At 38.6% G+C, this 14327-nt stretch overlaps 1 protein-coding gene across 1 annotated transcript in view; it reads left to right on the forward strand.

Annotated features, from left to right (window-relative positions):
• Positions 1–14327, forward strand: part of LOC114049435 — a 167094-nt gene that overhangs the window by 46429 nt on the left and 106338 nt on the right. The window contains exons 14-18 of the mRNA XM_027870695.1: positions 1507–1588; positions 10200–10220; positions 11348–11593; positions 12076–12342; positions 12587–12871. Coding sequence (XP_027726496.1) covers positions 1507–1588; positions 10200–10220; positions 11348–11593; positions 12076–12342; positions 12587–12871 — 901 coding nt within the window. The remainder of the gene's footprint in view (positions 1–1506; positions 1589–10199; positions 10221–11347; positions 11594–12075; positions 12343–12586; positions 12872–14327) is intronic.

Genomic DNA, 14327 nt, shown 5'->3' on the forward strand with positions numbered 1-14327 from the left:
ACAAATGTGTAAATAGACATGCAGGTAAGAACACAAGAGCTAAAATGGTGAACAGGTGGAACGTAACAGAATTACACTAAGACTCTGAGAGAGTTTGAGGGTAATTGTATGGTGGTATTCTATCACTAGGAATCTAGGGCAGCTTGATGGTTCAGTGGATAGAGGGCTAAGCCTGGAGTCAGGAAGACCTGAGCTCAATCCAGCCTCAGTCACTTAATTCTGTTTGCTTCAGTTTCCTCATCATAAAATGAGTTAGAGAGGGAAATGGCAAACCACTTTGCCAAGAAAACTCCAAATGGGGTCACAAAGAGTCAGACATGATTGAAAACAACTCAACAACAACAGTTCTATCACTGGCAATCTAGACCTGGTAAAGTGAGGGAAAATTGGAGTCAGTGAGCCAACCTAGAAAGATGAGTAGGTATCCATACACCCTATGAGAAGAGTAATGTTGTAGGAGTCCGTCTTAAGGGTCACACCTCACCACAGGCATATCATTGCCTTTGGAGGGATATATAGAAGGACAATATATGATTCCTTTTCATATCTTGTTTTCCTCCCTCTATACTATATATATAAAATACATTCCTTAGCCTGGTAAGCCGTTTATCCCTTATCATTCAAAACTCCTGAAATCACACCTCCTTCAAGAAATCTTCTTGGATTGCTCAGAAAAAAAGCTCATAGATTCTCCTGACTTGGTTGGTCATGGAGCTCTATTATCTCTTTCCTATCTACTTGCCCCAAATATACATCTACCTTGGAAGTATGCCACTTAAATACTTTTATATTGCTTTTTTTACATGTTCTTTTTTTTTTCTTTAGCCCTAGACATATGTACTTAATAGTGTGTCCTTTCTGAGGCTGTAAGATTCCCATGAACAGGGACTGTATTTGGCTAAATTATTCTCTACAACAGTGGCACAGTACCAGAGTTAGGTGACTGACTGGGGTGTTAGAGGAGGAAGAGAAGAAAGAAGAGAAGGATGAAGATGAAAACTCATTGACTTGACATCAGAATGAAGAACCCAGTAGATTGTATCCCTCAAGTGAGTGATCAGATTTTCAGAGGGATGACTATAAATGAGGAAAGAAACACAATGTGTCTCAAAGTAATGGAGGGAGATGCCCCAGGAAAGATGCAAAGCAAATATAGTTGGAATTCAAAAAGGAACACAGTCTAACATTTTCCCTGAAATCAGAGAGAGTAAGTTGAGGCAATTTCTCCTGGGAAACTAACCTGAAGAAAACTGTTCTGTGGGAGGGTAGCAGATGAGGAAGTTAAAGATCATCAAAGGCCAAGGGGCATGGGGGAAGGATGGAACGTGTACTGGAGATGTTCTACATGTACAAGCTGTTCACATAAGATAATGCCTTGTGTTTTCTCAGTGTCTATGGGAGAGGAAATGTGGGTTAACAGCTGAGGGAGGTCTCTTTGACTTCCTTTTTTCTAATTTCACCAGCTCTGTTCTGAAGAACATGTTGGAAAGTCCCCAATTCTGATTTTTTGAGTTGCTGTTTTCTATTGCTTGGAGAATCTCCCTCCTACTACCCCTCATGCAGCTGTGGGCATTGCTATTGATCCTTGGTGAGTACAATAACTCAGAGGAGGACCTGGGGGGGGGGCAGATAGAATCCTGATTTTCTGAGAATGTATTTCTTCCTGGAACAAAAGTCCCTGCCCTGAGGACATTGGGATAGAGGGAGAAACTATCTCTTCAAGGAGATGGGAAACTCAGTCTCTTCTTTAAGCTCAGGGCTGCAAGACCAGGGCAAAGCTGGAGAGAGGGAGGACAAGGCAAAACTGGGATGCTAGAAAAATAACAGGAAAATGGACAGCCTCAATGTTACAGAAAAAAATTGATGACATTAAATCATAGTCTCCAATCTGTCTGTTTTTAATTTCACAAGCTCCCGAAAATGGGCTAGACACAGATTTTTTAAGTGGATTGATCTGAGTTTCTTTGCAAAGGAACAAATTCAATTCAAAAAATCTTTTTCCAAAACAAGGCACTAGATAAGGGGCCTGGAGATACAAAAGCAAAAATGAAGCAAGGCCTATCTTCAAATTACACAGTTAACTAAATTCAAAATAATAGAGGATATTTTCAAGAGGGTGAATTGGTTGACAACTGGGCTAAGGAAAGACCTGCTATAGGAGACAAAACTTGAGCTGTGTCTTAAAAGGACCTAGAGATTCCAAGAGAAAAGGACCCATTATACATGGAGAAAGCCATTTGTGCTAAGGTACTGAGACAGGAGATATAGAAATGGTGCATATTCTCTACAAATAGTGTGTATTTCTATCTACATTTCTGTCCTGGTGCAGCAACTATCACATGAGTTTTATTGAAATGGAAAGTACACCAAAGCTAGCAATAGGAAATAAAAACAGAAGGGTAAGTGGGAGGCAAATTAGTGAAGGACTTAAATGCCAGGTGGAATTTTTTTTTATTATTTTATCCTAGAGGCATAAGAGTGATTAAGAATTCTTGAGTTGGAAAGTGATGTGGTCTCATTTGTGTTTGAGAAAAATTAACTTGGTGCTATGGAATAGATGGATTAGAAAGGAGAAAGATTGAAAGAAGAGAAGCTAAGTAGGAAATTATTGCAGTGATCTCTGCCAGAGGTAATTAGGGCCTTAAGTAGGGTAGTCAGCCAGTCATTAAACAGATATTGTCTACTATGTGCCAGGCACTGTGCTAAGTACCAGAGATACAAAGAAAAGCAAAAGACAGTCCCTGCTGTCAAGGAGCTCACAGTCTAATGGGGGAGACAACATGCAAACAACTATGTACAAGCAAGATAGGCAAGGCACTAGCATTAAGGGGGATCAGAGAAGGTTCCCTGTAAGAGGAAGGATTTTAATTGGAACTTGCAGAAAGCCAGGGAAGCCATGAGGTGCTGTGATGAAGAGGGAGAGAACTCCAGGTATGGGGGACAGTGAGTGAAAGTGTCCAGGGTTGAGAGATGGAGTCTCTTGTGCAAGGAACAGCAAAGAGGCCAGTGACACAAGATCACAGAGTGTGTTTGGGAGGAGGGGAACGTAAGGGGTAGGAAGAATGAAAATCTGAGGGGTCAAGTTATGAAGGGTTTTGAATGATTGAAGTTTTGTATTTGATCCCAGAAGTGATAAGGAGCCACTGGAGTTTATTGAGTGGGGGTATGATGTGGTCAGATCCGTGCTTTCAGGAAGATCATTTTGTCAGCTGATTGGAGGATGGTTGAGAGTGGGGAGAAACTTGTGGTAGGGAGACCAACCAGCAGGTTATTGCAATAATCTAGGTGTGAGGCAATGAGGGTGTGCACCATGGTGGTGGCAGCGTCAGGAGACAGAAAGGGATATACATGAGAGATGTTAGGAAGGTAAAATCAACTGGCCTTGGTAACAGATTAGATATGAGCAGTGAGAGAGGGTGAGGAGTTGAGGATGACACTGGGTTGTGTTTTTCTCTCTCTGCACCTTTTGTCTGCCATATGTGTCAAGAGGTGGGTAGCATATTTCATTATTTCCTTTGGAGAGTTGGTTGGTCATTGAATTGCTCAGAATTCTTATGTCTTTCGATGCTGTTTTTCTTTACAATGTTTCTGTACTTGTATAAATTATGCCCTGTTTTTGCTCACTCCATTTTGTTTTAGTTCATGTTGTTATTGAACACCATTCCTACACACAAACACACACACACACACTCACATACATATATCCACATGTACAGTCTTCTTACCCTTTATGTGTCATTCCCAACCCAAGCCATACCCCACTTGCTTTCGATACTGTGACTTTGGCTTTCTTGCTGCTCCTCAAACAAGACAATACATCTCCCAATTCTGGGTATTTTCCCTGACTGTTCCCCATGAGTGGCATGCTCCTCCTCCTCGCCTGTGCCTCCCGTACTTCCTTTCTTGGCTTCCTAGCTACCTAAAATCCTGTCTTCTACAGGAAGCTGTCCTAATCCTTCTTAATTTTAGTACCTTCCTTCTGTTGATTATTTCTTATGGCTCTAGTCCTTAGCTTGTCAGTACACAATTATTTGCCTGTTGTCTTCTCCATTAGATTGTGAGCTCCTTGTCATCAGGAACCATCCTTTTCCTTTTTTTGTAACCCAGAACTCAGCACAGTGCCTGATCTATAGCAAGCATTTCATAAAATTTTATTTACTGAAACAAGCATAACATGTTTATGTGTAAAGTATGTTAAGATGATATATGTATTCCTTCAGAATTCTCTCATCATCATAGAAGGCTTTTAAATAGACAGAGGGCATGGAAGTGATTCTGTTATATTTTGAGGATCTTGAAAGAAGAATAGAAAAGGAAGAAGAATACATTGGGAAAGGGGAAAAAGAAGAAGAATAGGGGAAATTATCTCACATAACCATGGTTTGAAAGTAGAAGTCTTTTCAGCAATGGGGATGGAGGTGGGAGGCAACATTTTAACCTCACTCTCAGCTATACTGGTCAAAGGAGGAAAGAATTCCCTTATAAAGACATAGTTGGGTGTAAAAACACATTGTACCCAACAGGGAAACAAGAGGGAAAAAGGTCATAGGAAAAGGAAGAATAAGAGGCAGGGTAAATTAAGAGAGGAATTATTCAGAAGCAAAATAAGTTCTTAAAGATGGGGCAGAAAGTAAAGAGAAAGAAAAGTATAAGAGAATAGGATGGAGGGAAATCTGCTATTAACAATCATAACTTTGAATGTGAATGGTATCAACTCATCCATAAAACAGAAGAGGACAGCAGAATGGATTGGAAACCAAAATCTAACAATATGGTGTTTACAAGAAATAGACTTGAAATAGAAGGATACACAGAGAGTTAAAATAAAGGGTTATAATAGATTCTATTATGTTTCATCTTAAGTAAAAAAAAGGCAAGGGCAGCAAACATCATCCCTGAAGTAACAGTAAATATAGAATAATTCAAAAGACATAAACAGGAAAACTATATTTTGCTAAAAATGTCATACACAATTAGTTAATACCAGTACCAAATACATATACATGAAATAGCATAGCATCTGAATTCTTAAAGAAAAAGTTAAATAAGTTATGAGGAAAAATAGAAAACAAAAAAATTTAGTTAGTAAAAAAAATTAGTAAAATTAGTTTAAAAAATTAGCAAATCTTAATTTACCCTCTAAGACCTAGATAAATCTAAACTACCCCCTCAAATACATAAATTTTAAAGTTTTTCCACAAATAAAACCAATGTTGGATTGGAGGGGAAGAAAATTGGTGAGAATCTTTGTAGTAAGTTTCTCTAACAAAGGTTTCATTTCTAAGATATATAGGGAACTATTTCAAACTTATAAGAAAAAAAACCATTCCTCAGTTAATAAATGGTCAAAGAATACAAATAGGCAGTTTTTAGGGGAAGAAATCCAAGCTATTGCTAGACATATGAAAAACTACTCTAAATGATTAATAATTAGAGAAATTAAAATTAAAATGTGTACCACCTCACACCCATCAGATTAGAAATGTTGACCAAAAAAGAAAATCACAGATATTGGAGAGACTGTGGAAAAAGTAGCTACATTAATACTCTGTAGGTAGAGTTGTAAGCTGGTCTGGAAACTTTGAAAAGCAATTTGGAACTGTGTCCAAAAAGTCATTAAATGGTGTATTCTTTTGAATTCAACAATACTGTCACTAGTTCCATGCTTCAAAAAGATTAAAGAAAGAGAAAAAAGAATCCTATCAACAAAAATATTTATAGCAGTCCTTTTTTGTGGTGGCAAAGAATTGGAAATTGAGGAAGTATACATAATTTTGAAAGAAGTAGAAACTCTGATTGGTGTAATGACCAGCCACAATTTCAGAGAACTCATAATGAAAAGTTATACTCACCTCCAGATAGAAATGTGATAGGTTCACAGTGTAGACTGAAGCATCTAAGTGTATGTCTGTGTATGTGGGAGGGGTGGTGTAAGAACTCTTTTTTTTTAATTTTAGATTTATTGATTTTTAATTTTTTACCTACATAATCAATTCATTAATGCTCTTTATTTTTTATTAAAAAAAATCCTTTGGATTATAATTTTGCCCCTGAGGATTGTTTTAGGTATATCCCCAAATTTTTTTTACATATTTTCTCATTCTTATAATTGCCTTTTATGTAGTTATTGTTTCAATAATTTTAATGGACTCATATTCAGAATGCTATTTTAAAATCTTTGTTTAGGTCCTGATCTTTTGCTTATGCCCCCTGTATTGATTGCTATTTTATCACATTATGATATATAAAATCAGTGTTTGGTATTTTTGTTTTCTTATACCTATTTACTATTTATTTCCTGGGACGTGATCTGTTTTTGTAAAGGCAACAGGTAGTACTGAAATCTTTTTAATGTCATAAGTTTTTCAGCTCTAAATTCTCCCATGGTTTTTTCAGTTCTATATGTTGCCCTGTTGTTTACCTTTCTGTTTGATTTGTCCAGCTCTGAAAAAAGAAGTATGAAAGTCTCTTCTAAGATACTTTTGTTGCATATATCTTTTGGGAATTCAGTTAACTTTCCATTTATGTATTTAGATACTATGCCATTTGATGCATATATGTTTAGTAGTGATACTAATTTATTGTCTATGGTTCCTTTAAACAGAATATAGTTTCATTACTCATCTCTATTGATATTGTGAATTCTATTTTTGCCAGGCACCACAGTTTAGGGAAATTGATAAACTAGAGAATGTCCAGAGGAGACCAGCAGAATGCAGAAGGATCCACATCATATGAGGATCAATTAGAGGAACTAAAGATGTTTTACCTGGAGAAGAAAAAACCCAGGGGGATAGCTGTCTTCAAATATTCAAAGGGATATCATTTGGATGGGGGAATAGGCTTATTCTCTTTAGTCTCAGAGAACAGAAAAAGGATCAATAGATGCAAGATACAAAGAAGCAAGTTAAGCCATAGTATCAGGAAAAAATGTTCTAATAATTTGAGCTGAGGGTGGACTTACCTGACTCAAGGATTAATGAATTTCCCCTCATTGTAAGTTCTTTGGGCAAAGACCAGATGACCACATCAGGCATTTATAGAGAAAATTCCTCTTTACATAAGGACTAGACTACAGAAATATGGCAGTTACATGACACAAGAAAGAGTTAAGATACGGTTTCATTTTGTGATAGCAGTGGTCATATATATGTGCTTCTACTGACACTAAGCTGACTCAGGTCCGTCTGATCTTGACAAGATAAAACCAGACTGAAACTGCTTCCCAGACTCAGTTAGTTCTCTGTCAACTAAGTGTTAGATTTCATGTCATACAAATATCTTTCAAGAACCAGATGTCTCTTTTGTTGTATTCTTGTTCTTAATTTTGTGATTTTTAAGAATAGATATTACTCCAAGAAAACATACAGAAGTTGTAGTTCATGAAGAGCACACTCCACTTACCATTAGAGTTATTGCAGTGGCTATTGTTGTGGAGAAGGCAAACATTTCAAGTATCATTCAAGCCTACAATGAATCAGGATTAGTCACGCCAAGGAAAAGTGAAGTCAAAAATGCAAAGCAACACTAAGACAAATTATTGATGCAACCTGACAAAATATTGATGCAAAAGAGCCTAATTAATCCTTGGAAAACAAGCAAAGACCTTCAGAGGGACCTGGTAGCTAAACAGGCTGTTATTGATCATTCTTCTTGAAGTTGGAAGAATACCAAGAGAGAAAAGAACAGCTGTAAGCCTTTGCTTTGATGAGGAAAAAATTACAATACTTCTCATGTGCAATAAAATACAAAGACTAAAGTACTAAAAATATGAAAAGACTGTATTTTTCTTACTGAAGAAACTCAATTTTTTTCGAGCATATACAGCAAGACAATTAACTACTATCAATACTAAACATATAAGTACAAATGGCATAGTATCTGAATAAATAAATGGAAAGTTAACTGAATTCCCAAAAGATATATGAAACAAAAGTATATTAGAATATACTTTCTAGGTGAAAGTATTCTTTCTTTAGAATCCAAGTGAGCCTATAAGATTGGGTTATCTTTATCAGACCATAAAACATCATTTTGGTGGATCTTTTAAAAATTCCACTGAGTCTGAAGTTTTGTTCCCACTAACATAATGGTGAACTCTAAAGCATGTATTGATAGAGTGAGAAGCAGAACTGCTCTGGAATTACAGAAATTTCCAATTAGAAATAGAATACTGCATCATGATCCTTGTCACACACTAAGAAATTTATCCTAGAAAAAGAAATCAAAATGCTTCAAAGGTCTAAGACCTTCTCTAATTTAAACCCCATTAAAAACCCTAACTTTTAAAAATGAGTTATCCATCAAAGATTTGTCTAATCCAGTGTGGTCTGGTTTCATGATGAAAAACTAAACAATACATGTCAAAATTTTGTGAACTCAATGCCATAAAATAAGTGATTATAGCAAAAAGAGAAAATACTACACATTAAATTTTTTGAAGATATAACAAGCCATAAAGGTTTATTGTATAGCTCAAGAAATTTAATTATTTTACTTTGAACTAAATAATTTTCAGATACTTATAGATCAGGCCTGCACAACCTGTGACCCACCAAAGGATTTTCTCTATATTTTTCACAGGCCACCAAAATCCTTTGGAATGCTATAAGCTGCCAGAAGGCCATAAGTGGCCCATGGGCTGTAGATTGTGCAGGTCTGCTATAAATGATTACTGAGCTCCCTTTCAACTCAAAATGCTGTGATTTTTTGATCTGTGATTCTATGATTTCTTTCTAGACAAGAGTTAGCAAGTATCTCTTGAGTGTAAAAATTATAAGGAATCTCAAGTGGCCTTCTATTTCATCCTTTTCATTTTAAAGAGAAGAAAATCAAGGACTAGAGAGTTTAAGTGACTTGCCCAAGTCACTTAAATAGCAGAAAAATCAGGTCTAGAACCCGGGTCTCTTGACTCTTAGAGTCCCTTCCACTTTATACCACTTTCTTTAGGTCAGGACTCCTCTGTATATAGGGAAAAAATAAATTATCCACTGCCCTTCCATGACTCTGTGCTATTTGAATCCATAGTTTATCAGACTAGACAGTCCAAACTTTTAAGGGGATAATTAGATGCCAAGATCCTTGAAAGCAGTAATTGTCTTTTACATTTTTTGTATCCCCAACACTAAGCACAGTGATTGGCACATAGTAGGTGTTTAAAAAATGTTTATTGAATTGACTCATAACAGTTGGAATTTTGAGTTGCAAATATCTATTTAGTGTTTAAAGATGAATTAATCAATCAATCAACAAACATCTATTAAAGCTTTACCATGCGCCAGGCACTGAACTAGTCTCTAGGCGTTGTAAGTACAAAGAATGAAATAATTTCTACTCTCGAGAACCTTGCATGCTCTCAGGGGAGACCAAGTATATAGGCATAGATAGAGACAGAATAAAAGCAAATTGTTAAAAATCAGGGTAATTTAGGAGACAGGGCACTGATATATGAGGGACCAGGAAAGGCATCATGCTGAAGGTGGGTACTTGAGGTGAATCCTTAGGAAAAGAAGGATTTTATTAGTGGATATGAAGAGGACATGCATTGCAAGCATGGGGAACAGACAGTATGAAGGAGAGAGTCCAGAAATGAAGTGTCATGGGGAAAGAATGCACAGGCTAACATCTTAGCAGGCTCAGAAAGCCCAGGAAACAGCATAACATATGATGAGGCTGGAAAGAGAGGTTGGGGCCAGGTTGTGAAAGGCTTTTTCAAGAGTCGTAATCCTCATGATGAAAAATGCTATCATCCAGAGAAAGGACTGATGGAGTTTGAATGAAGATCAAAGCATACAGTTTTTACTTTCCTTATTTTTTTTCATGTTTTCCCCCCTCTGGATCTGTTTCTTCTTTCACATCATGACTAATATGAAAATATGTCTTACATGATTGCACTTATATCAAATTGCTTGCTGCCTAAGGGAGGAGGGAGGTGAGGGAGAGAGGGAGAAAATTTGGAACTCAAAAATTTTTTTAAATGAATGTTAAAAATAGTCTTTACATGTGACTGGAAAAAATAAAATACTATTTTTAAAAAGTCATGATATAGAAGATTTCTTTTAGGGCCAAGTGTTCCTAGGAAATTGAAGAAAGTAGATAATATCTCAGAGGGATCTGAAGAATTTCTGAGAAGTTGGAAAAGTTGAAAAGTTTTGGGAATCTCCACTCAGTTTAACCTCTGGCTCTTATCTCTTCCTCAGGTTTGGTCAGCGCACAAGCTTGTGAGTTATCTTTTTTTTTGCTCTCTGGGGTCTCTGGGTAATTCAGTCTCCTTCAGCACCACAGGACGTCCACAGAGGTCTGTCTGAGGCGGCCCTGCCTGCCCTTCACCTCTTGCCTGAGGTCTGCGGTGCCACAACTCTCTTCCCTGACTGATCCCATGAGTCAGGCTCAGGCTGCTCTGAGTCCCACGATGGTTTTTGCTCAGGATTCTTCTGCCCACCAGATGTGAACACTGATAATTATTTGCTATTTTGAGGATTTGGGAGCTGACCCTGAGCATCCCGATGCAAAAAGGACCATCCTTTGAATCATAAGCTCTTATATTTTAGAGCAGGAAAAGACCTTGCAGATGATCTAATTTAACCTCCTCATTTTACAGAAAAGGGAACTGAGGCCCAGTTAGGTGAAATCTTGTGTCCAGAATTACACAGCTTCAAACCAGAATTCAAACTTAGGTCCTCTGAAAATGGTGCAATGGAAAGAGTATGGATCAAGAGACATGGGCTCAAGTCTAGGCTCTGACACTACCTACCAGTGTGACCTTAGACCAGTCACTTCACCTCTGAGCCAAATTTTCTCATCTGTAAAATGGTGATAATAACAATCACACTGCCTCTTTCACATATGTGAGGATGAAATATGATAACATGTACAGATAGCATTGGAAACACTCAAGTGGAAATAAACTATATCTTGAGTGTCTAACTTGATTGGATGTCAGTTTCCAAGGAGGCTTCAGAACCAACCCAGTCTCCTGGGGATCTGGCTTGCCATTTAAGCAACACAAGTCCTGATCTCCTGGGTTCATTTTGGCACTTTTGATTTCTCCTCCCCCCAACCAATCTTTATTCAATATCTAACCTCTCCTGTCAGTTTGGACTGGAATCAGATGGAGGCTCAGCATTTCAGGAAGCCAAGGTGCTAGTCTTTGGTTTTTATTAGATTTCAAGCTGGTAAGTGGACTGTGGCCAGAGACAGGGGACCTAAATCTGGAACCCTAAGCTTCAGGGTTTCATCCCATGGTAGTGTGGGGCCAGGACTTCCCTGCTTCTCTCCTACCTCTCCTCTACTCCAGGAATTGTGTACAGGCACCTTCATCTTCTGCTGTTCTTTTTCTCCCACCCAGCCATTGCAAAGAAAGCCGTGGTGCATCTCAACCCTCCATGGATCACTATCTTCAAAGGGGAAAAAGTGACTCTGACTTGCCATGGATTCAACTCCTCCAAACTAGGGACAACATGGTGGTATGAAAACCAACAATTGCAAGACAGTTGGTCTACAAACAGCATTGAGACTAATCAAGCTGGAGAATACAGATGCCAGACCCAGGATTCAGCCCTCAGTGACCCTGTGAACCTGGTAGTTTCTTCTGGTGAGGACAGAGAGCCTCACCAAGCCTCAGGGCAGTCTAAATGCAGTCTCCCACAGGGAGGGAGGGACAAGAGGAGAGCACTGGGTGCTCTAGAATGTCACATGATATCACTGGGACAGCAGCAGAGCTGAGGGTAACAACCTTTACTGCTCCCCAATAAGTCATTCAGAAAGCAGTTGGGTACCCTGAGATCCCCTGGCAGCTACGGGCTAACCCTGACCACCGAGAGCAGTACAGTAAAGGATGGGACTCCCTTCCCCAAGCAGATATGTTGGGATTTATCTGAGAGGACATCATCTAGGAAGGCTCCTTGTTCCAGGGAGAGGAGACATCTGGGTCAAGTGGGAAGCATAGGGGGAACCTGGATCCCCCACCATACACCAGATAATCTCCAGGTGCTTGTCCCTTTAGAGACAATTGGAAGGAGGACAGGGCACAAAGATGGCAGTTGAGTCTCCAAGGTCTTCTGGGTTCTCTTACAGATTCACTGATTCTGCAGACTCCATATTCTGTATTTGAAGGAGACACATTGACCCTGAGATGCCGAGGAAAGCATAAGAAAATCAAAGACGTGGCATACTATAAAGATGAAAAGAAATTGTATTATTTCCTTGAAAACTCTGATCTCTCCATCTCCATCCCACAAGTTGGCTTAAGTTATAGTGGCAACTATCACTGCACAGGGGATTTGATATATATCTTGGTTCCTTGGGGAAAAATGTCAAGAAAAGTGCAGCTCCAAGTCCAAGGTATGAGCTTCAATCCTGAGGGGCAGAAGGAAGAAAGGGAAGGGCTTTTCAAGGCCAAGGTCTATGCGTGGAGGACTGGGTAGGCACATAACAGGAGGGAGAGCTCATGGCTGGAGCATAGAAGGGAAATGAGATGGAATCATCCATGTGTCCTTTTATCTGTTCATCTGAGAACACAAGACATGTCACCCTAGGAGCTCTGACACTCACTGTCCAGGGCATTGTGTTTGCCTCCTCTCTCTAGAACTGTTTCCATCTCCTGAGCTGAAAATCACAACCTCCCAGCCCACCGAGGGGACCCCGGTGACCCTGAGTTGTGACACCCAACTCCCTCCACAAAGGTCAGACACCAAGCTGCACTTCTCCTTCTTCAGAGATGATGGAGTCATTGTATCAGGTTGGAAGGAGTCTCAGGAGCTCCAGATCCCAGTTGTCTGGAGGGAAGACTCAGGGTCATACTGGTGTGAGGCAAAAGCAGTGACTCAGAATATTCAGAAACAGAGCAACCACGTGAAGATCAGTGTGAAAAGTAAGTGTCAGTGATGCAGGGCTGGGATTGAGAGGTGGAGGAAAGGGTGCTGGCATCAATTTAGACATTGGGATACTTTGTAATGTGATTTTCCTCTTCCTCTGGGAATGGGAGTGGTTTTGGAGACAGCCTACTATCTTTCCTGTGGGTCTTCTCTTGCATTAGGACATCAATAGAGTTATAAGTAAATAACTTGCTGGGGGCAAGCAACAGAAATTTGCCCTAAGCAAACAGTGTGAATTCTATCCTGAGCAAGCACCTTGAAATCAATTTTAACATTTTTTTTTAATTTTGAGTTCCAAATTCTCTCCCTCCTTCCAGCCCCTTCACTACCAACTGAAAAGGCATATGATATCATCTATGAAGGTGAAATCATACAAGACATATCTCCATGTGAGCCATGTTACAGGAAAAAAAGCAAGAAAAATAAAAGAGTGAAAAAAGGTGCTTCAACTTGCACTCAGAGTTCATCAGTTCTCTCTTTGTAGGTGGATAGCATTTTTCATCATAAGTCCTTTGCAATTGTGTGGATCATTGTATTGATCAGAGTAGCTAAGTGTTTCGCAGATGATCATTATTACAATATTGCTGTACTTTATACAATGTTCTCCTGGTTCTGATCACTGTCATTTATATCAGTTCATACATCTTTCCAGGTTTTTTTGAACCCATCCCTCTTGTCATTTCTTATAGTACAGTAGTATTGCATCATAACCATATAGCGTGACCTGTTTAGTCATTCCCCAAATGACAAGCATTCCCTGAATTTTCAATTCTTGGCCCCTCAAAAGAGCTACTATAACATTTTTGATATATAGGTCCTTTCCCTTTTTCTTTTGTATCTTTGGTATACAGACCTAGTAGTGGTACTGCTGGATAACAGGCTATGCACAGTTTTATAACCCTTTGGGCATAGTTCCAAATTGTTCTCCAGAATGGTTAGAACAGTTCATAACTGCACCAACAGTACATTAGTGTCCTTATTTTTCCACATCCCCTCTAGCACGTTATTTTCCTTTTCTGTCATGTTAGCCAGTATGATAGGTGTTGGGCAGTATCTCTGAGTTTTTGAATTTGCATTTCCCTAATTCTTAGTGATTTAGAGCATTTTTATGTGACTGTTGATCATTTTTTTCCTCTGAAAACTGCCTATGCATATCCTTTGATCATTTATCAGTTGAGAAATGTATCTTATTTTTTATAGCTTTGGCTCAGCCCCCCTCTAATCAATTTTTAAAATTTGCAATGCAATGATATTACAAAAAATAAATGAGATAAACTCATTAAAGAATGGGGGTTAAGGAGGATTCATTAATACAGTGACATCTATGCTCTAAAGAAATACAATGTTATGTTTCAAGCTATCTTAAGCCCCATTACACCAGTCATGTTAGAGCTGTGGTCATCAAGACTAAAATGAACAAAGGAGTCCCAGAATTTCAGGATTAGTTAATAA

The sequence above is a fragment of the Vombatus ursinus genome, unplaced genomic scaffold (assembly GCF_900497805.2).
Source record: "Vombatus ursinus unplaced genomic scaffold, bare-nosed wombat genome assembly UNPS02014798.1, whole genome shotgun sequence".
Lineage (NCBI taxonomy): Eukaryota > Metazoa > Chordata > Mammalia > Diprotodontia > Vombatidae > Vombatus > Vombatus ursinus.